Raw genomic sequence first — 25004 nt, 5'->3', positions numbered from 1 at the left:
ACGTTTTTGCAGTTGAATTGTTGCCGTAATTAAGTTCCGCATCCGGAATGAGACAACAGCTGACTTGATATTTGAAGGGAAAACGATCCCTGATTCGAGGAAGATGGTGATGCTGCGGGGAATAGCCCTCTGTGTCCCGTGTAAAGTAAAACAGAAAGGCTTTGAACAAAGCAGTCATTTCCAAAATGTAACCTTCAAAATAAAAGGATCCAAACTCCAAAACTTTAGTTCAGGGTTACGAAATTGAGTTGGTACTAACTTAGCTCAAGTTAAGCGAACGTCAACATCTTAACAAAATATTATACTATCCTCCCAAAAATGATGATCTCTTATGTGGACCCTTTATTTGAGTATTAACGTTATTTATATTACAGAAGGACAAAGCCAGGCTACAATACGCTATATAGATAATGGTAAATAGATATTGTAAAATATTACGCTAGGCTAGTTTTCGTTCGAATGATAAATAACAAATATTTATTCACAAGACAATGTAATTTAATGTTACTAAGGTTAGAAAGATTGACGAGGCAGATTGCTTTATTTTGAAATGCTCGACCGGAACTCGCCTCTTTATTTTTCCTTGCTTTGTCAGGTTAAAGATGCTGAGATGAATTTTGGTCGCCTATTGACCATAGCATAGGCCACGAATGATCCAGGTCCCCCGATGCCACAGACTGCCTTATAGGCTAAATGAACGTTGAGATATACAGACGACTTTCCGTCGACCCGTCGCCGCCCCACGGAGAGAGTAAACATGTGCTGTGGATGATATAGCTGTGGAGCTCACAATCCATCAGTTGTCATTTCTGACCCAGGTAAGAAGGCTATTGCAAATGTCAACATCGGCACATGTACGCCTAGGGCCTAGAATTGACGATTCGTTTATCTTACATGTCCAATAGTGTGTCATTCCCACCGCCATCTCTAAACTCGCTGTTGATCTCAAGTGTGTGTGTAAAACGCTGACACGTACAGACACGGTGCATATCCTGTTTCCTTGGGTACCACCAAGCCTGCTGCCTGGGTCGAGGATGCTCGCTCCTTCTGCTGCCCGTATGGACGCCTGGCCTGTGTGTCCTTCTGCCATGACCGGATCATGCACTGTATCCCCACAGTCTGACATGTAGTCTACACTGTATAGCTTGCAAAATAGGAAAAACGCATAGACATTCTCTAGTAACTGATCATATTAATTGCAGTTAAATGCTCAAGTCCTCTAAAGCTTTGCATATGTTGTCCAAACATGCTAGAAGCTTCATTTAGTGTTATGTGTTTTGCTCAATACAATGTTGTTCTTTACTAGCATATGGCACGAAACAATAATTTACAATTAGCACATTTTTACACTTTCATATCACATTCATATTTTATATTTTCTTCTTCAAATTCAATGCAACAAATAAGTTACTCTATCATGAGATAATGTGTTTTTACCAAGGATTCATATTGCATCTCTATCTAGCAAATTGGCTTGCGTAACAATAGGTTTATTTTACCTTATATTTTTGGCCCATGGCTGTCATTTTCTTTCATTGGGTTTATTTATTCGGGGAGACTTGAACAGGGTTCTGTGAAGTCCTCTTGTAGGAATGTCTTATGGTGACATTGATATGAATACGAACCAACAAGAGACTCTGTAAATTGTGGACTACCTCCAAGCATCAGTCCCAGCACAAGTATGAGTGAATGAACTCATTAATCATTTTGCTCTCATGGTGTTAATAATGCTAATACCCTAAGTGTGTATCGACCAATACGTCTTTTAGTGAGGCAATAGACCTCCTTGGCCATTCCCAAATGTATATTGCTCAAATGGTCAAAACACCGCAACAATTGTGTGTCTATAACACACACGTGCACACACACACACACACACACATAAATATAAATATATATAAAGCCAGTCCGAGGCATCACTCAAACTGGTCGGGAGTCAGTTTAACGAGGTCCGAGGTGCTGAGAGATGAATTATATAGTGTGAACTCAGCAGGCAGACTGGAGCTCAGCTGGCACTCTGTGGAGCTAGGAGCCTGTGGCCAGACGTGGCTCCCCTGCATGTGGCCGCCAAACCCGTTCACATCTCACAACTAAACGCCTGGAACTGGGGTCTAGTATTTGTGTGTATTTGCAAATGACCGGGTGGGTCATTTGAGCGATATCCGTTTCAGTCACATGGGTGTTTCGGCAAGAGGGGTGAGAGAGTGAGGAATTTCCGATAGAGGGATATCTGTTTCCGTTGACATGTTTTGGGTATTGCTCTGTCAAATTCTTTGTCCAATTGTCGATTTATTTTGTTTTGGTTCTTCTTGTCCTGTTCTTATTCTTGTCACTCCAGGGTCTGTTGACTACTTATAGGAAGCAAGATAATGGTTATGGTGTTTCGGTAGAACATAGACAATGTAAACATGCTTAATAAATCAGCCTAGAATGTGGCCTATGACAGACAGCCATTGCTGCTGGTACAGGCCTGCTCTTCCATTTATTTCATACACTTCAATGGAACGGACCTTTTATGTATGGAGAGGTTAGAGTAGTTCTCAGGGTGTCTGACTCCAAGCCAATAGGTGCTGCGTTCAATCCCCAAGGTCCACAGTCTATGTGATGGCATCCTTGAGCAAGACACCCTAACTACTACCTTCTTGTTAATGAAATGCATCATCTTCTAAATGATTAAAAAAGTAATATATGGTGAGAAAACAACAACAATGGATGGTTGAAATTGCATGCTTCTTGAGGTGCTAAATGATGTCAGAATGTATGATCATAAATCGTATTAACAAATCGTTATTAACAATTCATTACGTTCGGTGCTCAATAACCTCCTCAACCTCCCCTCCTCCTCACTTCCTGCCTTTCCCTCTTCAAAGTAGCACACCGGGGTAGTAAACCAGTAGCTTTCATTAAACATAGCGCTTTCACTACACTGGAAACTGTCCGCTTCGCACCGCTCATCTGCCTGCGTTGGCCGCTGTCCCCTGTCACACCTCGCCTGGCCCTGCTGTGCTGGCGCCGTGACTCAGCCATCCCTGCTGCATCTTTTAAAACCCTCTTGCCTCCCTGGACCGTCTTTTCATGTTATTTATTTATTTTTCTTCTTCTTCTTCTTCTTCTTCTTCCTTTTAGATGTACCCTCCTCTCCCCTTCTGCTTCATTTACAGACCTCCCTGTAAGAGCCCCCTCTCTTTCTTGCATGTGCTGTAGCACGCCCGCACGCTATAACACCAGCTTGTTGTAGACCGTGCCTCGCGATTTATGGGCGACGATGAAACCCACCACCTGTTTAGCATGCGGCCCGGTATATTGTGCACTGCATACACTGCATATATATTTTAGGCACAACCTTTTGAGGTTGTTTTTTGAAGTGTATTTATTTGCCGTTTTTTGTTATTGTTGTGTGTGTGTGATAACACTTGATATTCATCTTGTGTACAGGATGTTATGCTTGCTGTATTATTATATTATATACATTTTAATCATGAGTAGGCTTTTTCTATTATGATCATATTTTATTATACTTTAAAAACTCCCCAGCAGGCGTTATCATGTTCTGGCTGTGGTGCTCACAGTGGTGCCCTCTCCATGCTGTCGTCCCTGCAGAAGTCCTCCTCTGAGCGCAGGGTGTGTCGGCAGTTGCCATGGCGTCCTCCTCTCGGCCGTCCCGCAGCCGGCGGCGCGGGAAGAAAGACCCGGTCCGACACAGCCTCAACCCAGAGCAGCTGCACCACATGGAGCTCCGCCACAGTCTACAGCAGGTGGGTCAACACACACACACACACACACACACACACACACACACACACACACACACACACACACACACACACACACACACACACACACACACACACACACACACACAGAACTAGAACAGAACACAGAGAGAGACACACACACACACACACACACATACACACAGAGAACTAGAACAGAACACAGAGAGAGACACACACACACACACACACACACACACACGCACAGAGAGACGAACACACATAAAACTACAACTGTCTACAGCAGGTAGGTCACACACACACGCACACACAGAACTACAACTGTCTACAGCAGGTAGGTCACACACACACGCACACACATAACTTACAACTGTCTACAGCAGGTAGGTCATGTGGACGAGACACAGAGAGAGACAGAGACGCACAGAGAGACGCACAGAGAGACACACACAGAGGTATAGACGGACAGAGAGACACGCACAAAGAGACACACACAGAGAAACACACACACAGATGCACAAAGGAAACACAGAGAGACACACACACACAGGGAAACACAGAGAGAGAGAGAGAGACACACAGCAACGCACACACACACGCACACGCACACACACGGATTGTGCAAACCATGGATGTGGTACAAACCCATATGTGTGTGCGCACATCAAGTGGGGATCATTCGTAAATTGCTCCTACGTATAAACCCTCTGAGACGGTTGTGAGCCTCTATTTGCATATGACACATGTGTATGATCTGTTTGTTACAATGAACATATGCATGGATCTCTCTAAAGGAAATGGGCGCTGCACCACGCTCCACCAGCGACACGGATCTGGTGACCTCCTACTGTCGCTCAACCCTCACCACTAGCTCCTCCTATTACACCATTGGCCAACCCCAGGACATAAACGTCATCTGGGACATCAAGGAGGAAGTGGATGCTGGAGACTGGATTGGCATGTATCTGATTGGTGAGTATTTTATACCCATAAAGGGGACTGCTGTGCCTGGCTATTTAGGGTTATAGGATAATTTCACTTCATACACGCGGTCTGCAGGATCAACTCTTTTTTTTTTGCAAAATACATTTCGGAAAAGTTGGTCTTTCAACGTCATCAAGATGCTTTCACTGAATCTGAGTTTATGTTGCAGACAGGATTTTTTTCACAACACACGTCAGAAGCACTTCTCTCTATTATTAGAAAACTGCAGAGTGTGACGTACCCCTTTAAAGTTATAATCACAAGGTTGTGTGAAAAGCTTTTTACTTCTATATGCATCCTACAGAAATGCTAGTCCTGGCAGAACACTCTGTATTACCTTTCACCGTAAATTAAGTAGCATGAGAAGCAATGTGGAAATCATAATGCATCGTTGTGATTGTTGTCATAAATTAAAAACACCTCTAGTGCCACGTGAACCTCGGCTGCAGTCCTCCACCTGGGTTTTGTTTTTTAAGCAGATGTTCTATTGATATTGTATACTATTCCATGGATTTGCGCTTATAAAACCTCCTCCCTATGGAAAACACAGTGTGCTGACAACGCTGTTGGCATTCTTTCTCATTGGCAGACGAGGTTTTGTCCGAAAACTTTCTGGATTACAAGAGCCGCGGTGTGAACGGATCCCATAAAGGCCAGATTGTGTGGAAGATAGAGGCCAACAGCTACTTTGTAGAAAGTAAGTATAAGTACGTTTTCAGCTGCTTGTACATTGAGGCAAATTGTAGGTATGTCAACAATATATCCTCAATATTTGTTCTTGTGAAAATGATCCGTTCCTTCTCACATTCTGCATTTAGTTGAACATGGATGCGTATAGCTGTGATTGTGCTGCTAGTGCTGCCAATGTGCTGTCTCTCGCACTATAACAAGTTGTTTAATAATGATTTGAAACCCTTCCCTCCAGCCGAGACAAAGGTTTGCTTCAAGTACTTCCACGGTCTGAGCGGCGCGCTGCGGGCCACCACCCCCACCGTCACGGTGAAGAACCCCACAGCGCCGGTAAGCAGGTGGCCCTCACTCAGGTGACCCTCACTCAGGTGACCCTCACTCAGGTGGCCCTCACTCAGGTGGCCCTCACTCAGGTGGCCCTCACTCAGGTGACCCTCACTCAGCTAGTGACGGAGACTAAAGGGGCATCGTCACTTGGCTAGTGACGGAGATTAAAGGGGCACCGTCACGCTCGGCTATTTTCTAATATAAGACAGTCATGTTTCCTACACGTTTTGTGATTTAACTCTGTTCCCCCGAAAACATTGCAGAGAAGTTTAAGCCATTGACGTCAAGGCGTCGAAATTAGCGTTCTCCATTGGTCCAAACCAGACCAATGACGTAAATTTTCACGATAATGTTCTCTGAAACCTAGTTAATGCAGACCGAGTATTTTTCAAACAGGCGTAAAAAGCAGAGCTCTCTTATATTAGAATATAGCCGTGTGTGACGGGTCCCCTTTCATAGGCTTTGAATGTATACTTATCGCATTCCTCCCCTAGGTGCTAAAGCAGTCTTCTACTGAAGAGGTGCCTCCAACACAGGGTTCCAGGAGACTCATCAGCTTCTGTTTGTCTGGTTGGTACACACACACACACACACACACACACACACACACACACACACACACACACACACACACACACACACACACACACACACACACACACACACACACACACACACTTCTGCTCAAATACTTGAACAGCTTGCTTCTCAGCCAAAGAGACAGGGATAGGCATGGCCAGGTTTCTCTTGCAAACACGACAATCATTTGTGTGCACCAGACAGGCCCTGGTCTCTTATAGATTACACAGCACATTCTGGGTCTTTTGATTTGGATACAGATTTTTTCAGACACTGCCACTATCAAGCTTCAAAGAGTTTTGCAACCTGAGCCTCCTTTTGTGATCTTGTGAAGACTTCAACGCAGTGGGCTTGAAGAAAGGGATGTTCTTCAGCCCGGACCCCTACCTGAAGATCTCCATCCAGCCGGGGAAGAACAGCATCTTCCCCTCCCTGCCCCACCACGGCCAGGACAAGCGCTCGGGCATCGTCTACAGCACCATCAACCCCCACTGGAACAGAGAGGTACACACGCATGCACGCATGCACGCACACACACACACACAAACAAGCCTGCATATATCGAGTGGCCAGTTACGTAATCAATTGTGTACTAAAGGCCCTTAAAAGTGAATTTGAATGGATTGATTGGTGTTTAAAGCTAGATTGACGTTTACTCCATTTTTTTTACTTTATTTTACTTGGAGAGCCTTTGAGATTAAAATACATTTCCTATAAAAGTGTCCTGGCCAAGATAAAACAGCATTAGTATTGAACATGGTATAGAACATGGTATAGAACATGGTCTGGAACATGGTCTGGAACATGGTATTAAACATGGTATAGAACATTCTATAGCGCATGGTATACAGCAACAATAGTTACAACACGATATTGACTGTTTCGCATTTCCTCCTCCTCCTCTGTGCTCATCCATCAACCCCCTCCTTCCCGTTCCGTTTGTCTCCACAGCGCTTTAGCTTCGTCTCGCTGCCTACCGACGTGCTGGAAATAGAAGTAAAGGATAAGTTTGCTAAAAGCAGACCCATCTTCAAGCGTTTCCTCGGCAAGCTTTCAATGCCTGTCCAGAGGCTGTTGGAGAAACACGCAATCGGGTAGGAGGAGATTGTTTACCGTTTCATCTTTGAACTATTTGGAACCAATACGACAGTCTGTCCCTTTACCGTGTCAAGTGTAGGGCAGTATTGGGTGGTGTCAGAGGGCACAGGAATGAAAACATTCCTCAGGAAGTACAGTACTTGCTAGAGATTGGTAGAATTTATGCACGTCTGAGTGGATGTAGTTAATAATTTCCTTCCTTTTCAACACCACAGAGGGACTAAGTGTTCTCACTTGTCGTGTGAAATGGGTTTTTGTGGAGCCAGCCAGCAAACAGGCAGATTTAAATGCTCATTTACATTTCAAATGCACAATTAAACAAACAGCTGCAGCTCTTAAGAACCAATGCTGAAAGAAGGGAACCAATTCAATTTACATCAATTTACCAATACAGAAATTAACAATTTATGTATGCAATGGCCTGGTTTTCGGATTCCATCCATGTCAATACTCTATGTATGTCACCACGTCAATGCAAATGAGCTGTTCATTTGAAATGTCCTTCCCGTTGCTCTTCAGTGATAGGATGGTGCACTACTCTCTGGGACGCCGACTACCCAATGAGCACGTCACCGGTCAACTACAGTTCCGCTTCGAGATCACGTCCTCCATACACCCAGGTCTGTACAGCTCAAAATGATACGGATGGCCTACTCATGAACACATGAGAATGCCTATGACCTCCACCAAAACGTTGAAGTGGGTTTCATGGATTCACTGTGCAAAAAATGAGTCAATGAAAAGAAAACAATGGTGATATTCTGATGGACCTGACAAGGACACTGCGTTCAAGACAACTTGCTTCTCGGGGAAAAAAAAACTGCCTGAACACAATGATGTCTGAAGATCGGAATCTCAGAGCTGAAACTTCCGAGTTCCGAGTTGTCTTGAACGCAGTACGACTTTATCACGCAAACAAACGCTAAAAAGCAGTCGTCCACATTCTTTGTTTCCAGACGACGAGTCCCTCAGCGCCGAGTGTTCCCCGGCCCGCCAGCCCCCCACCTCGCGGCGGTCCAGCCATTCCTCACGGACGGCCAACACCTCGTCCGATGACACGCGCAGTCCCCTCCGCGTCGCCCAGAGCAACCACGCCCCGGGCGACGGTGAGCCCCCTCAAAGGTCGAGACACCGGAGACCCTCCAGAAACAGCCGCCACGGGCTTTCGTCTGATGCCGTATGCAGCGTGGAGCAGCAGGCGGCGGCGGCGTGCTGCGACACCAGGGCGCCGGCGGGAGAACCGGAGCGCGGCGGGACGGTTGTGTTTGCTGTTGCCCAGACAACGGCGTCTACGGAGAAGGAGGAGGAGGAGGAGGAGGAGGAGAAGGAGTCGTCCGGTCCGGATCATTTTCAGGCCGGCCTGAATCGGGACACTAAGGGCGTTGCGTCGGCCAAAACGGACGGAGCAGGCGCCACGGAGTTGCCGTTGGCGACGGTGCAGGAGGCGAGCGAGGAGAGAAGTCTGCACACGCCCTCCACGCCCCAGGCCACGAGCGTCCTCGCGGGGATGCGAGGCGACGGCGGCGGCCAAGAGCTGAAGGCGAGGGATGACGTGAGGTACGAGGGAGGAGCGGAGGACGGGGAGGCTAGAGGGGCAGGAGCCGGGCCCGGGGCGGCAGGAGACGCAGGAGAGGAGGAGGAGTTGGAGGAGAACGGGGGGATGGGGGACGGGGAGTCCCCCGAGGGACAGAGCAGAGACAGGGGGGACAGGGTTCCATTGAGGAAGGAGGAGCGGGATCCACAGCAGGAGAAGAAGAGGACCATGGGAGAACAGGAGCCAGGGGGGCAGGGAGAGGAGGAGGAGGAGGATGAAGGGATGGGTGAGCAAGGAGAAAACGGCTGCCCTGTGACCATCAGGACCATGCCGAGGAGAAGGAGCAGGCCCTGCTCCCTGCCCGTGTCCAAACTGGAAACGGTGATCGCCTCCTGCTCAGAGCCTGAAACGCCCAGGTAAGAGGGACTCCTGACGCCTCCCGATTGGTGGGTGGAGTCATTGTTTAGCTTCCCTGTGATCTGTAGGAAACAGATCGGTGAAGCAGTTTTCAATCAGTGTTGGATTATTCGGAGTTATATCTGCATCTATACTCAAGCCCCCAGATTCTGTTGACGGTTTCACCCTTAGGTTCTTTACTGGTGATAGATACGATACTTATCGCTGTATCCTATATGATAAGGTCGGTTGGTCTTCTCATGCTGAGAGATGTATTAAGCATTGGTATTGGTTTATTTTTAAAGCCCTTGGCGGAAAACTGGCCTCTTATATTACATACGATGGAACTTTGGTTCACCTTTTATATTGTTCCAACAGCTGGAGATTCAACAGCATACAAACTTCTAGAACTGTCAATAAAATGATTATAGTGAAGATCATTATACATTATAAACTGTAATGTATACATCATTGATACATTTTGATTCATATCTTTTTGTTGTCGTGGATTTGCCTAAATGTGAATAAACCCTTTTCCTGGTCTTAAAGGCCCTAGACACGGTAAAGCAGTCTCGTGTTCCCATCTTATTAGAGTGTAATGGCTGAGTAGAATAAAGTGCTCCTTTTTCTTGGGAGTCTTACTCTGAGCCTGTTATCAACACAGGTCGCATTACATACGCATCCATCAACTGCTCCACACACTGCCCTGTGGCCAGCCAGAAGAGCTGCTCAATGGGGACGGCCCGTCAGGCGAGTCCCCGGATCTGGAGGACCTTGATGAAGAACCAGGGATGGCTTCCAACAACAGGCCCTTGGGTGAGATGCTTATGTTTTTATATTCCATTATTGAGCTTTACTACGTGCATTTTCCCTGTGTTTGTGTGTGTCTGTGTGTGTGTGTGTGTGGGGGGGGGGGGGGGAGAGAGAGGGAGGGAGAGGGAGAGAGCGGGAGAGAGAGAGAGAAGGAGAGAGAGAGATAGAGAGAGAACTTGAATCGATTCATCAGTTTTGTCTTCCTGATAGAGGGGAGAGAGGAGGGCGAGTGTAGCTCAGCCGGGGGTCCCCACGAAGGCCCCGAAGCGGAGGAGACGGCAGCGGCGGAGCCCCTGACCCCGGGGCCCAGACGCACCCTGCCCCGCTCCCTGTCTGTGGACCGCCTGTCTGACCTGGCCCTGCGGCTGGACGCAGAGGGGAGGCACCCTGAGGTGAGGACACACAGACACTATTTCGATTTAGGACCGCAGATAATCCATTTTGCACAATTTTCGACGGAGGAGAAACGCAGGGAGGGCAGGAGCAGAGAGGGTGGAGGCTGTTTCTTTGGTTGCTTTGTTTCAAAATCTTGCTCTCTTCCCCTCTTTTCTGCTCTCTCTCTCTTTACAACTCTCAAATCTTACTTACTGCACCTTTTAAGGACTGGGTAATTAAAAAGTGTTTTTGGTCCCAGGGTCAGGCTGTGAACGGGATGGACTACGAGGTGGAGGAGGAGGAGTATGAGCCGTGCTGCAGCAACTCCTGCTTCACACAGAGAGGGAGACCTGCTCGGCTGGGCCAGCACAGGTCTGGGTCCACACACAGACACTCAAACACACAGACAGACAGGCACTGATTTAGTGCATATTCTGAAATAATCTTTATTGGAATGAATTGAACAACACTTTTTGTCAAGTCATTGGGAGGCTCAGTGTACATTGCCCTCCAGTGCCTTGCTCCTCGCCGGCGGGCTTCTCGTGAGTGCCTGCAGTGATCCGTCTGTATCCCCTGGATGTTGATGCTGTACAGGTCAGGGGGCACGGCCTTCTCGTCACAGGAGGATGAGGACGAGGAAGAGGCCAGCGGGGCCAAGGGGAAGGCTCCTGGGGAAGGATCCTCTTCACTGTGCTGCGGATCAGAAGGTGAGCTCATACCTCCGGTCAAGTACGTTTGACTTGTATAGCCGTTGAGGACAGTTACCCTTCAGAAGGCTTCACAGGCCCACAGTATAGAGAAATGATTGAGGAAGGAACCTTGAGAAGGACCTTTGAATGAGAGATCCCACCTTCCATGGCTGGTTAGGAGAACGCAGGGTGCTATAACAGGAGGACATAATGGTCTGTCCATTAAAAAAAGTGTGTGTGTGTGAAGAAAAAGGCTACATGGAATGGAAGAATATCAGATTTTCAACTAAAGTGGTGGCTGATCAAGAGTCAGTCAAAAGGTGGCACAGTGCAGGTCAATATAAAGTAGATATTTTGTGATTGGATTGTTTTCTAAAGAATTGTAGTACATTTCTTGCATGGTGAAAGGTGAACACCCTTAGACACACACCCTTACTGATTTAGGGATCAGATTCACAAAGGAATGAGGGCACTTTAGGAAAGTGTCATTCATGTGTCATGAATGAACTTGTTGTCTCTGTTTTGCAGAGGACTGTTTCAGGCCGTCCAGCCAAGCCTGCCAGATGCCTGCACTAAAGTCTGACCACTACCCAACCATCGACGAACCACTACCTCCCAGTAAGACTCAACACCACCGGGCATCTATGCAAACCCACATTTTTCCACAGATGTCATACCGCCATAATTTTATATAAATAAATATGTGTGTGTATGGTTGCTGATCCTAAATATTACAATTTTCCAAACGAAAAATGTAAACAAATTATAATTTGTTTATTTAATGCCTATGCAAATAATGATTATGACGTGACCGTAGACTAGTGAGTGAACCGACACACAAAATTGAGTAAAGCAACTTTTATTGAACTTTGTGTTGATTCTTCCTCAATGCCTACCTTAAAACTCCCAACGTGTGTGTGTGTGTGTGTGTGTGTGTGTGTGTGTGTGTGTGTGTGTGTGTGTGTGTGTGTGTGTGTGTGTGTGTGTGTGTGTGTGTGTGTGTGTGTGTGTGTGTGCGCGCGTGTGCACGCGCCATGGTAGACTGGGAGGCGCGTGTGGACAGCCACGGGCGTGTGTTCTACGTGGACCACATCAACAGGACCACCACCTGGCAGAGACCCACGACCGCCGCCACCCCCAACGGCATGCGCCGGTCGGGCTCGGCCCACCAGATGGAGCAGCTCAACCGGAGGTACCGCTGCCACCGCTGGCTATACTGACACAAGGGGGAAGCTAGCGCTGCGTGTGTGTGTGGGGGGGGGGAAGGGTTTAAAGGTCCGATGTTATAGCACCAGGTGTGTGATTGTGATTAACCGTTACAAGCCGTTTTGAAAATCGGCATGGCTAATTACACCTGGCAGTATACTATGGGACATTTAACGTAGCTTATATCTTTTAAGGCCTCTAATATCTAAGAAATTTAGTAATTTAGTCTTTATAAGCTACTCTTCCTATTTGTCTTATCATTAAATGTCAGGTGTTTTGCCAATTCAACAGAATTTCAACCAAGGAATGCGTCTTTTCAATGCAAAGGGCCAGAGTACTGACATCATGCTGCAGCATGTACTGTACATTAGCACGTTTGCTAGTAGTTGGAATATTAGCACATTGACTAATAGCATGCTAGCCTAGTGAACTGTGTGCTAGTGTACAGAGGTCAGTGGACCCAGCACAGAGTTGTGCTATATAATAGGGGTGTGTGTGTGTGTGTGTGTGTATATATATCTCTTCTCCTCAAGGTTTTTTTTACATGGTGCAGGTGCTCGCTCCATTGCAGTCCTATGAGATGGACTGTATTGCAAAATGTATTTCAATGTTTAAACAAGGACAAAATGTATCTGTGGGTGCGTGTTTGTGTGTGGGTGCGTGTTTGTGTGTGGGTGTGTGCGTTCCCTCAGGTACCAGAGCATCCAGCGCACCATGGCAACAGAAGGAGGCAGGGAGGAGGAGGGAGGAGAGGAGAACGGAGACAGCACCTGGCGGAGCGAGGGGACAGTGTTCAGCAACAGCTCTGAGACGGACACTGCACCCGTGGCCGACAACAATGGTAGGCTGCAGCAGAAAGACCAACTAAAGGATGTTCTATAGTCAGTAGCTATTGGCCTTAGTGTAACCACAGTCACAGTCTTGGTAATGTTATTTTGCTATTGTATGTATTGTCATTATTGTACTATTTTGGTGTGTTGTGTTTGTATTCACATTGTGAGATTATAAAATAACAACGTAAAACAATTGTACCACAGTCTTTGATGAATGCATTCAAATGTATTGAACATGCATGCAAATTACGACTTTATATGAAGTCAACATCAACATGAACTTGTATCGTCGTGTGTGTGTGTGTGTGTGTGTGCAGAACCTCCTGTAGACACCTCCCCCTCCTCCTCCACCTCCCCCACCCCGGCCAACAGTCAGAAGCTGGCTGCTCTCCTCCAGAGCCCGGCCGTCAAGTTCATCACTCACCCCGAGTTCTTCACCGTGCTGCACGCCAACTATGTGAGTCTCACGCACACGCACACACACACACACACACACACACACACACACACACACACACACACACACACACACACACACACACACACACACACATACATATACACATACATACATACATACATATGCATATGCATGCACACACCCAAATATACATACATACACGCAAACATACATACCCATGCATACAGACAGACACACACACACAATTGAACCTGGTCGTGGCAATTCCTTTATGAGATATTGTATCTAGGACGGATGCAAATGCAAAAATTGGTGTAGAGAATTACCTATTTAATGCATGCATACACCAGTGGCCTCTCTAGCTGGGTACATTTTCACCCTCCCCTCCACTCTCTCCCCCCACAGGGCGCGTACCGCCTCTTCACCAACAGCACGTGCCTCAAGCACATGATCCTGAAGATACGACGGGACGCCCGCAACTTTGAGCGCTACCAGCACAACCGCGACCTGGTCACCTTCGTCAACCGCTTCTCCAGCCAGCAGCTGGACCTGCCGGGGGGCTGGGAGATGAAGACGGACCCCCAGGGAAAGGTGAGCACCGCCCAGTCCCCGACCCTCCAAACTGTGAGTTTGTTTGGCGACAGGAGTAGTCTTCTTTTTTTTTAAGCTTTTCTTAAAGAGTGAGATAGAGAGGAAGGTATAGGAGATAGAGGGGAGGACGTGCAGCAAAGGACCACGGGCAGGAATCGAACCCGGGTCACTGCGATCAGGACTGAGCCTATATGGTATGCACTCTACCCGGTGAGCCACCGGGGCGCCCAAGTAATCATATTAGGAATTTAATCTGGAGTGTTGGAGTGTGTTTGACTCCATAGAGGTGTCGTTTTTCAAGGCATGGAACCACTGCTAGTGGTTGCATACTTTATATTTTTTCCCCAGTTAGGAATCACTGCTCCTAGAAAGCATTTTTTTTTCTAGCATGTTGTTTGTGCATGCTTATATGTGCCTATATGTGTGTGTTTGCGTCAACATGAGGTTCAAACGTGACCCACTGAATGTCCAATCGCTCGCATTACAACATAAAGGCCAGATTAAATACACAAACAATAAATAAATAAAGCCCTGTCTGCCTCTGTGCGCGCGCGTCCCCCCAGAACTTCTTCGTGGACCACAACAGCCGCGCCACCACCTTCATCGACCCCCGGATCCCCCTGCAGAACGGCCGGCTGCCCAACCACCTCACGCACCGGCGCCACCTGCAGAGGCTCCGCAGCTACAGCGCTGGAGAGGTACGGCTGCTCTGCTCTTCATGGTGTCACCATGACAACGTCATGCCGACACCATAAGCACTCACCCGGGCCTTTAGGAAGGGACTCTTTTAAGATGGCTTTGGCTTTGATTGAAGTGTCGTTTTGGCATTAGATTAACATCTAGGGTTGATCCATCCAACCGATGTTGATATGAAGTGAGTTATTGAATTAGCAATTTTTATTGAAATTTTTTATCAAAAATTCCAGTGGGTTAGATTATATTAATATTAAAGTTAAAGTAGAAGACTATCATAACAAGCAACATTATTAATCACGTACAGCTGTCTCTGTGTGTGCACGCTTGTGTTTGTATGTATGTGTGTGTGTGTGTGTGTGTTTTTGTTAGTGTTACTGCCTAATCACGCACGTGGTTCCCTGTGCTAGGCCTCCGATGTGTCTCGTAACAGAGGGATGATGTCACGCTCGGGGAAGGGCTTGGCAGCCATGCGTCCTCAGCAGCAGCAGGATAACGTTCCTCAAGGTACAGCTCACTGAACAATCCTCAAGGTACGGCTCACTGAACGATCCTCAAGGTACAGCTCACTGAACAATCCTCAAGGTACAGCTCACTGAACGATCCTCAAGGTACGGCTCACTGAACAATCCTCAAGGTACAGCTCACTGAACGATCCTCAAGGTACGGCTCACTGAACGATCCTCAAGGTACGGCTCACTGAACGATCCTCAAGGTACGGCTCACTGAACGATCCTCAAGGTACGGCTCGCCGAACGTTCTGCTCACTGAACGTTCTGCTCACTGAACGTTCTGCTCACTGAACGTTCTGCTCACTGAACGTTCTGCTCACTGAACGATCCTCAAGGTACGGCTCACCCAGAGTTCCTCAAGGGTCTGGAGCGGTTGTTCTCTGGAACGGTTCTTTGTGAACATATTTGTGAAGTTGTTTACGTGACGTGACGTGTTTACTCCGTTCGTGAAAAAAATAATTAATGAATCGATTGCTAACCACAAACACATTATTTCAGATGGACTGGTATTAATGAGCCAGGTCTGTTTATCTTGACCGCTGACGGTGTACTTTCTTTCCCCCGATAGCCTACAACGACAAGATAGTGGCGTTCCTGCGTCAGCCCGGTATCCTGGACATTCTGACGGACCGCCAGCCAGGTCTGACCAGGAACCCCTCCCTCAGGTAACCACGGACACTCTCTTTATACTATATTAATTATTAGTATGATGAGCAGTGTCATCAGAGGTCAATGCACAATGGTATCGAGTATTGCAACGGAACACAATGACACAACTATCCTTGTGTGTATGTGTGTGTGTGTGTGTGTGTGTGTGTGTGTGTGTGTGTGTGTGTGTGTGTGTGTGTGTGTGTGTGTGTGTGTGTGTGTGTGTGTGTGTGTGTGTGTGTGTGCGTACAGGGAGAAGATCCACTATATCAGGACAGAGGGAACTCAGCGACTTGAGAGGCTGTGCTGTGATGCAGACCTGGTCATTTTGCTGAGGTACTGAAACCCGATCTATTCTGTCCCTGCTCTCTCGCGTCACCCAATCCATCTCCATGTTCCAGGCAGACACAACAGGATGCTTTAGTCTTGACCCTTGCTAAGATTGTGTCCAAAAGATGTCATAAAGATGTCATTAACTTTCTCGATTCAACAATACTAAATAGATTCATTGAGATTTCCCAAACAGTTCCATAGTCTCTCTCTCTCTCTCTCTCTCTCTCTCTCTCTCTCTCTCTCTCTCTCTCTCTCTCTCTCTCTCTCTCTCTCTCTCTCTCTCTCTCTCTCTCTCTCTCTCTCTCTCTCTCTCTCTCTCTCTCTCTCTCTCTCATTTCCCCAGTTTGTTTGAGGAGGACATCATGTCTTTCGTCCCGTCGTCCTTCCAACACGGCTTCTCCTTCTCCCCTCACTGCTCTCCTGGGGCCTCGCCCCGCAAGTCTCCTGGCAAAGGTGGGTGTGTCCCCCTGTCGCACGCGTCACAGACTGACCCTTGATGGAGCCGGCGTCGTCCGCCAGCCATACGCCGTCTGATTGGCCCAGCTAAGCTGCTTCAGTGCCATTAAACCCGGGGCGCGCCAACCGTTGATGATCTGATCGATCGCAACCTGCAGACTTGGTAGCTGATGGTTTATGTTTACTGACGGCATCCGGTGGAATAATATGCAAATGCATGTGTGTGTGGTTCTGTGTGTGGGTCTGTGCGTGGGTCCTTGTGTGTGTCTTTGTGCATTTGTGATTGTGTGTGTGTGTGTGTGTGTGTGTGTGTGTGTGTGTGTGTGTGTGTGTGTGTGTGTGTGTGTGTGTGTGTGTGTGTGTGCGTTTGTATGTATGTGTATGGTGTTTGTGCGTGTGTGTGTGCGCACAGGCACTCAGAGGGCCCGAGCACCAGCCCCTTACCGACGGGACTTTGAGGCCAAGCTGAGGAACTTCTACAGGAAGCTGGAGGCCAAGGGTTACGGACAGGGCCCAGGGAAGATCAAGTAAGAACACCACACCGTGTGAATGCACACACGCACGCACGCACGCACGCACACACTCATTCTACTGTTGTTGTTGATGTTGTTTCTTAGGCTGATGGTTCGCCGGGACAATCTGTTGGAGGGGACGTTCAACCAGGTCATGGCCTACTCCCGCAAGGAGCTCCAGAGAAACAAACTCTATATCACCTTCATCGGAGAGGAAGGGTGAGGATTTTATTAAAATTCTCTATTTTTGTATTCTCATTTCTCTATCTTGAGCAGAGCAATTTGGACAGTAACAATTTCCCCCCCTCCGGGATTAATATAGTGCTCTGAATCTGAATCCTAGACTTAAAATATGTCGTCCTCTCCACCAATTAGGCTGGACTACAGCGGGCCCTCCAGGGAGTTCTTCTTCCTGCTGTCCCAGGAGCTGTTCAACCCCTACTACGGTCTGTTTGAGTACTCGGCCAACGACACCTACACCGTGCAGATCAGCCCCATGTCGGCCTTTGTGGAGAATCAGCTGGAGTGGTGAGGGGAGTGCACACACACACATACACACACGCACGCACACACACGTATATATATATATATATATATATATATATATATATATATATATATATATATATATATATATGTATATATGTGAAAATATATATGTATATGTTGAAACCCTAACCCTATCCTATATTTTAGTCATATTGTCACAACCCGGCTCCAAGGCTGTGCCAAAGTAGGGAGAACAAGCACGAGCTGGCTACAAGCAAGCAGTATTTATTTAACAATTCAATGAAGACAAACGTGTAAAGATCAGTATCAGTCATGAATGCATGTATGGATGTGTGATAGTGTATGTGCAGATCAAAATAAACAAGAAAGCGCTGCCATCAGGCCTGCCGGTGAACAGGAATCAGTTCCCCACCAGCCCCTTTCACAGAATGAGGAAGGTCTTTATAAGCAGAGCACACTGGCCCAGGTGTTCCTCATGCCGCTGACAATCCCTCCACTCAGCATCTGTAAAACACAACTCAAAAGAAACAGGGACACCTAGTGCCTGGGAGGAGGGATCGTCACTATATATATATATATATTTTATCGTTTTATACCAATGTATAAAAGATGAGATGGGATAAGAATAACCCTTTCAGGAAATTCTGAATACATAAAATATGTACAATAGAAATGGTAAGAGAGTCCAGCCAGCTTAATACCTGAAGAACAACACACAAGTACACTTTCTGTTCCGCCCATCTATAATAACAATTTGGTCAATGGTGTGTAGCCTGAGAGATTGTTCAATAAAAAGAGTGATCAGTCGTTTATCAAGCGTAAATGTTTTTTCTGCTGGGTTGGCAGTTGAGTTTTTGTGCAAAAATTAAACCTATTGCTGTCAAAATGAAAATGCATATCCAGCCATATATATTTGCTTGTTTCTCTCCAGGTTTCGTTTCAGCGGTCGGGTTCTGGGCCTGGCACTAATTCACCAATACCTACTGGACGCCTTTTTCACCAGACCCTTTTATAAAGCCCTGCTCAGGCTGTACGTACACTCTGAAACATGTCTTCATAACCGTTAGTTAAAGCTGCTGTAGGGAAGGTTTGAGAGATGTAACGAGAGAGATCGGAAAAGAGTAAAATGTTGAAACTTAACAACCGAATAAATGTCCCCTAGTCTCTGCTCCCTTCCTCCCTATGTCTCTCTGCCATTTATACGTTTTGCATTCATGCACCTGTGATTGACAGTCAAGTCTGCATCTGATAAATGGGTAGGTGCAGTGACAGTTCATTTCAATCACTTATAGCTGACAGGTGGCCATGGCATTTCTAACTATTACACTAAAAGTATAGTTCTTCAATCTTACCTACAGCAACTTTAAGTGTCCAAAATGTGTCAAATGTACTTCATTATAAAAAAAAATCCAAAGTCGCGTAAACGATGACCATTTACTCAGTCTGTAATATGACGTGTGTGCTGGTGTGTGTGTGTGTGTGTGTACTGGTGTGTGTGTGTTGTATGTTCTTTACGTGTTGTACATCACGCAGCGCTACGGACCTGAGCGACCTGGAGTATCTGGACGAGGAGTTCCATCAGTCTCTGCAGTGGATGAAGGACAACGACATCACACAGGTGCTGGAGCTCACCTTCACCGTCAACGAAGAGGTCTTTGGGCAGGTCAGTCTTCACTGCCGTGCTGAGCAAGCCTCACATTACCCCCCCCCCTCCCCCCCACACAAATCTCTTTGTGTTCTTCAATGCAAGGGTGAATGAAACATACTCAAACAATCCAACACTACATAAAATAATCACAGTAGTGACAACTGAAAGAAAGAAATATATAATTTATAATCGCTTATATAATCACATATAATCATGTAATTCCAGCAGCATGAGTCTGAGCTAGGAATGACAGAATGGCCCACGTCAGAGGACTCTAGAGGCCATCATGGTCCAAAGTATACAATCACGGATGAGATGTTCATAAACCCGAGCTCTGAGAAGAATGTTCACAGACGCTTAATGCTGGCTAACTTTTTCCAAAGTGGCATTTCGGGGAAAGTGTTTGTGTTGTTTGTGGTTCCAATGCTTACAGGTTATTTGTTTGTCTTGTGTGTTCACCGGTTCCAAACTGGTTGCTTGCGGTCTTCACTCCTAGGTGACAGAGAGGGAGTTGAAATCGGGCGGGGCCAACATCAACGTGACGGAGAAGAACAAGAAGGAGTACATAGAGCGCATGGTCCGCTGGAGGGTGGAGCGAGGCGTGGTGCAGCAGACCGAAGCCATGGTCCGGGGCTTCTATGAGGTGTGTGTGTGTGTGTGTGCGTGTGTGTGTGTGTGTGTGTGTGTGTGTGTGCGCGTGTGTGACAGAGTGGGGAAATTCTGAGACTTTATTTAATCTTTTTTTTTTTTTATGTCAGCATTTTTATTCACTTGAAACAAAAGTTATGCCTCAAAGAAGGTTGCCCGCTATTTATGTCAACAACAACTACTTTCAACTATTTTCGGACACATTGTTCCTGTTTTAAACTGATATAGCATATAATGTAACGTATTACATTAATGTACATATACATAAAGATTTGACTCTAGTCCTTTGTTAAACTCCAACATCATCTGGTATATTGTGGAAGCCAAATGGATCAACAACACAAACCCATTTAGCTCTTCCACCACACAGAACGTCTATTTGTATATGCAGGACTCTGGGCGTAACAGTGAGAAACATCTGCTGCTTCTTGCGAGAATCAGGGGCTCTTGCCATGTGTTTGACGCCCCGCTACAAAATGCTTTCTAGGTGGTCGACTCCAGGCTGGTGTCGGTGTTCGATGCCCGAGAGCTGGAGCTGGTCATTGCCGGCACGGCGGAGATTGACCTCCACGACTGGAGGAATAACACAGAGTACAGAGGAGGTGAGGTCATCAAAACATCGGCCCCTCCATTCAGGCCATTGGCCCTTCTAGCCAGCACCCATGTCTCCTTCTCTGCCTGCAATCGTTTCCGCTCTTCCTTTCTTCAAATCCTTCCTTCCTTTTCTTTAATCCAAAAGAATTAACATAATTTACATGTACTGTATTGTAGTTCACGTTGCAAGTTATAAAATAGCTTGAAATAGGTGTGCTTTTAAAAGGGAATATGCACTTCAAATTAGCACAAAGCCACGCAGATTTAGTATGAATCAAAAGTCAAAAAACTGATTCATCTATCACGCTGGTAGAAGAGTGAGAGAACATCCGGCTGCCTGTCTATTTAACCGTCTTTCCCTTCCAAAACCATGACTTAATGTTCTTGTCCCTCCGGCACCTGTGTTGTGGTGTGGTTCAACACCACTGTGCTGTGTGCTGCTCTGTTCCCTCTCCTCCAGGCTACCACGACGGCCACATCGTGATCCGCTGGTTCTGGGGCGTGGTGGAGCGCTTCAACAACGAGCAGCGGCTGCGCCTGCTCCAGTTTGTCACCGGGACGTCCAGCGTGCCGTACGAGGGCTTTACGGCCCTGCGCGGCTCCAACGGCCTGCGGCGGTTCTGCATCGAGAAGTGGGGCAAGATCACCTCCCTGCCAAGGTAGGCAGCAGAGAGCAGGGCAGGCACTTTGTAATCGTTCTGCCCTATTCCATAACGCAATTTTTCGTCCTCATGTATGTTTGCAGGCTGTACGATACGGTCTTCTATCTCCATAAGTATTCATAGATATATACGTATACTGACTAGATATCGCATTCGGCTTCTAAGCATGCGTAAATGCCTCCCCCATCTTGCCGCGGGGTAACCACCCTCCTGAATGAATGAACGTCCGATTTTGACTGGGAAAGGACCTCTGCCCCATCGGACGTCCATTCATTCAGGAGGGTGGTTACCCCGTGGCAAGATGGGGGAGGCATTGACACATACGTTCCACTGAACAGCGCAGCCCAGGCGATATCTAGTCAGTATATACTGTATATCTATGATATGTATTGATGAAACAGGAATAATTGAGTCAAATCCCTCCTGTGTTTGTTGTCTGTCTAGGGCTCACACATGTTTCAACCGGCTGGATCTTCCACCTTACCCATCATGCAACATGTTGTATGATAAGCTCCTCATCGCCGTGGAGGAGACCAGCACGTTTGGACTCGAGTAGTGGGTGTGTGTGCGGCGCGCACACACACACACACACACACACACACACACACACACACACACACACACACACACACACACACACACACACACACACACACACACACTCTTTGCTCTCTTTGTTTCTGTGTCTCTCGTCTGGAACAAGACACCACAGCCTTTCAGGGGGAAGACCGCTTCAATCAGACTGCAGCACTGTGACCCCTGGGGAGTAGCGTACACCACCCCTAGGGGGCGCTCACCTCCATGCCACCACCTGAAACCAAGCTCAATCTGCCTGTTTGGAGCGAAAAAAGGCCTGAGCCATAGCTCTCTCTTTCTCTCTCTTACGGGGGATGAAAGGATGAACTACACACTACATGGGAGGAACATTTGGCGACATAAAGTCTGTGCGGGCTGTGACCAGAAGACCCTTGGGGGGTCCCTCTCTTTTCAACTGCATGTACCTTTTCACTGGTTTGTTGTCGGGTATGTTGTCATGGAAGTGGGTGTGCAACAAAATGTTTCTGCAACATTTGATATTGCGTCATCAAGCCATCCCGTGCAGATACCAGATAGCCATCATCATATAGGCCAAAGATCGGCCCACAGGAACTTTGAGGTCATTCAAAAGGCGTCATAGAGGAACAAAACGAGTATTGCATTGCGATGTCATGGTTCTACAAAGCTTGTTTTTGTGGACACATGTTTTGAGAAGTTTTACAGATCTTGGGTTTCTTTTTTTCCCATGTTAAGGATTTGAAAGGGAATCCATTGTCCTGAATGCCTTGTTATCAAATCAGTTCCACCGACCTTAATGCTAGCTACATACATAGACATGTTCGTCACATACATGTTAGCAAAATACAGATCATGCCATCCTTAGGATCTTAACAGGTATGGGACAAATCTGAATTGGGATGCGCTGTCATGACTGGTCAAATCAACACTTTTTAAAAAAGTGGTCAGAGGTGTGCAATGGGCTTTGAAGACTGCTAGACGTGCTTTACTTAAAGAATATCCAACATTTCTATTCCATTTCTATGTAACGCTGCTCGAATGGGAAATAGCCATGAGATTGTTTTTGTATTTTTCAGCTCTGCAAATTTAAACTGTAGTGCGGTGGACACAGTTTGTCTTTGTAGTTTGACAACAATGTATATGCTGTAAGATATGGAGCATCTGGCTCTGTGAGACTTGAATATTTCACACAAAAATGTTTTATTTATTTATGTATTTATTTATTTATTCATGTACACATCTTCCGCAGGTAACACAGTATATGCAAAACTTGGCTTTTAACAGTTCAGTATCAGTTATATTTATTTGTATCATCACAATGACATACAATAATCAAATATGATGCCTTTTCTACTGTCAACGTTTGACTCAGTACAAACTATTAAATGTTGACAAAATATATGCACAATAAAATAATCAGACCAGGAAAGTAGGGCAGTGGATACGGAATGGAAAAAGATTTATTTGTATTTATTTTATTTTTTTATGTTTGTGTACTGTATGTTTTTGTTGACACTTTCAAATTGGTTGCTGTAATTCTTAGTGTCTCAGAGAAACCATCATGCAAAATCATCAAAATTGTTAGGTAATTGGTTCCAAAAGCCGAAGTATTTTTCTCATGTGTCTGCCAATTTGTTTGTCAGTTTGTTTGTCAGAGATAGCATGCAACCAAACTCACGCATACACACATTTAAGGGAAATCAATCAATCTAATATTGTAGATAGTGTCAAATACAAACGGCCCGTTCTACAAACATTCTGAATTTGTTTCAGTGCAAAAAGTATCCTGATAATGTTGTGATATTATAAGTCATATCATCTACAAAATCAAAATGTGCTTTGTCAAATATAATAAATTGTCAATTTGATGTATTAAATATTAAAAATAACACTATCTTTTCCAAGACTAACTTAAAATATAATTAATTTAATTATATTTAATTACTTCTCTTATTCTGTGTGGCATGTCCATAGACTTGGAGCAGAGGGGATGTTGGCTTCATACACACACACACACACACACACACACACACACACACACACACACACACACACACACACCATGAAGAGCCTTCAGCACAGCACTCTTTAAAAAGTGTTAGGGGCTACTATTTGTGTGTGATGAGACAAACTATTTGAATGCCAAAAAAACTTTTATTTGTCTTTTTTTGGTCTTTGGCAACCCTGTGAAATTTGATTAATGCATTTAATCTAACCTTTGAATGAATGGCAATGCACAAGACAGTCTGACCACAGAATCATTGATGGGGTTAACTCTATCCCAACTGGGGTTGCTGTGTCTATAAAACAACAAACCTCAGTGGTGATCTATATATTTTTTGCATAGTTTTCTTTCATCCCCGTTTTAATTTTCATAACAACCCCAAGAGAGGAATATAATGCAACAACGTGGTGTATCTTTAGTTTGTACGACAATTCAATTCAGTGTTCAACAATTCTACGTCGATCTGTAAACAACCCCAACAACCCCCAGCCACCCACCCTAAATGATCATCTGATGACATGTTGGGTTTCGCTGGTAGAATCTTGTTTTGTCTCGTTCTTTTATGGCTGCTTCAGCACATCAGTGAACAGAACGCCGCCATTGACTGTTATTGGCTCAAAGGCATATTTGCTGTAATTTTTTTTAATAAAATGTGACGTATTATACCACCAGGTGGGAGTGTTATTAGGCGTTATAAGCCGTTTTGAAAATCTGCCTCTTCTGACATCACAGGTGGGCGTGTCCACTTCGATGTATGACGGATAGATGAGCAACGTTTGCTACAGTCCACTGGGTAGGCTGGCGGACTGATCTATCCAGCACACATCTAGGTGGACACGCCCACTTGTGATGTCAGAAGAGGCCGGCTTGTAATGGCTAATCACACTCACATCTGGTGGTATAATATGTTACCTTTAATCCTTTGGGGAACATTTCCCTCTGTTCAACTTAGACATTT

At 46.1% G+C, this 25004-nt stretch overlaps 1 protein-coding gene across 1 annotated transcript; it reads left to right on the top strand.

Moving 5' to 3' along the window:
• Nucleotides 1–704: 704 nt before the first annotated feature.
• Nucleotides 705–22042, top strand: LOC311361282 (E3 ubiquitin-protein ligase HECW1-like; the record flags this gene model as incomplete). The annotated part of the gene is made up of 33 exons (XM_084481459.1): nt 705–818; nt 3601–3755; nt 4529–4706; nt 5308–5415; nt 5644–5738; nt 6230–6305; nt 6649–6818; nt 7266–7408; nt 7932–8032; nt 8369–9362; nt 10007–10158; nt 10366–10547; nt 10790–10902; nt 11125–11237; nt 11748–11837; nt 12261–12411; nt 13118–13266; nt 13576–13715; nt 14085–14270; nt 14834–14968; nt 15374–15470; nt 16044–16140; nt 16376–16459; nt 16800–16909; nt 17325–17439; nt 17530–17643; nt 17800–17952; nt 18866–18964; nt 19468–19597; nt 20079–20225; nt 20718–20832; nt 21285–21483; nt 21931–22042. The coding sequence occupies exons 2-33, from the start codon at nt 3639–3641 to the stop codon at nt 22040–22042; spliced, it is 4965 nt and encodes a 1654-aa protein (XP_084337585.1). The 5' UTR covers nt 705–818; nt 3601–3638.
• Between the last annotated feature and the right edge of the window lie 2962 nt (nt 22043–25004).

This window comes from Micromesistius poutassou, assembly GCF_964030765.1.
Source record: "Micromesistius poutassou genome assembly, chromosome: 16".
Lineage (NCBI taxonomy): Eukaryota > Metazoa > Chordata > Actinopteri > Gadiformes > Gadidae > Micromesistius > Micromesistius poutassou.
This window is presented reverse-complemented; position numbering and strand designations above follow the sequence as displayed.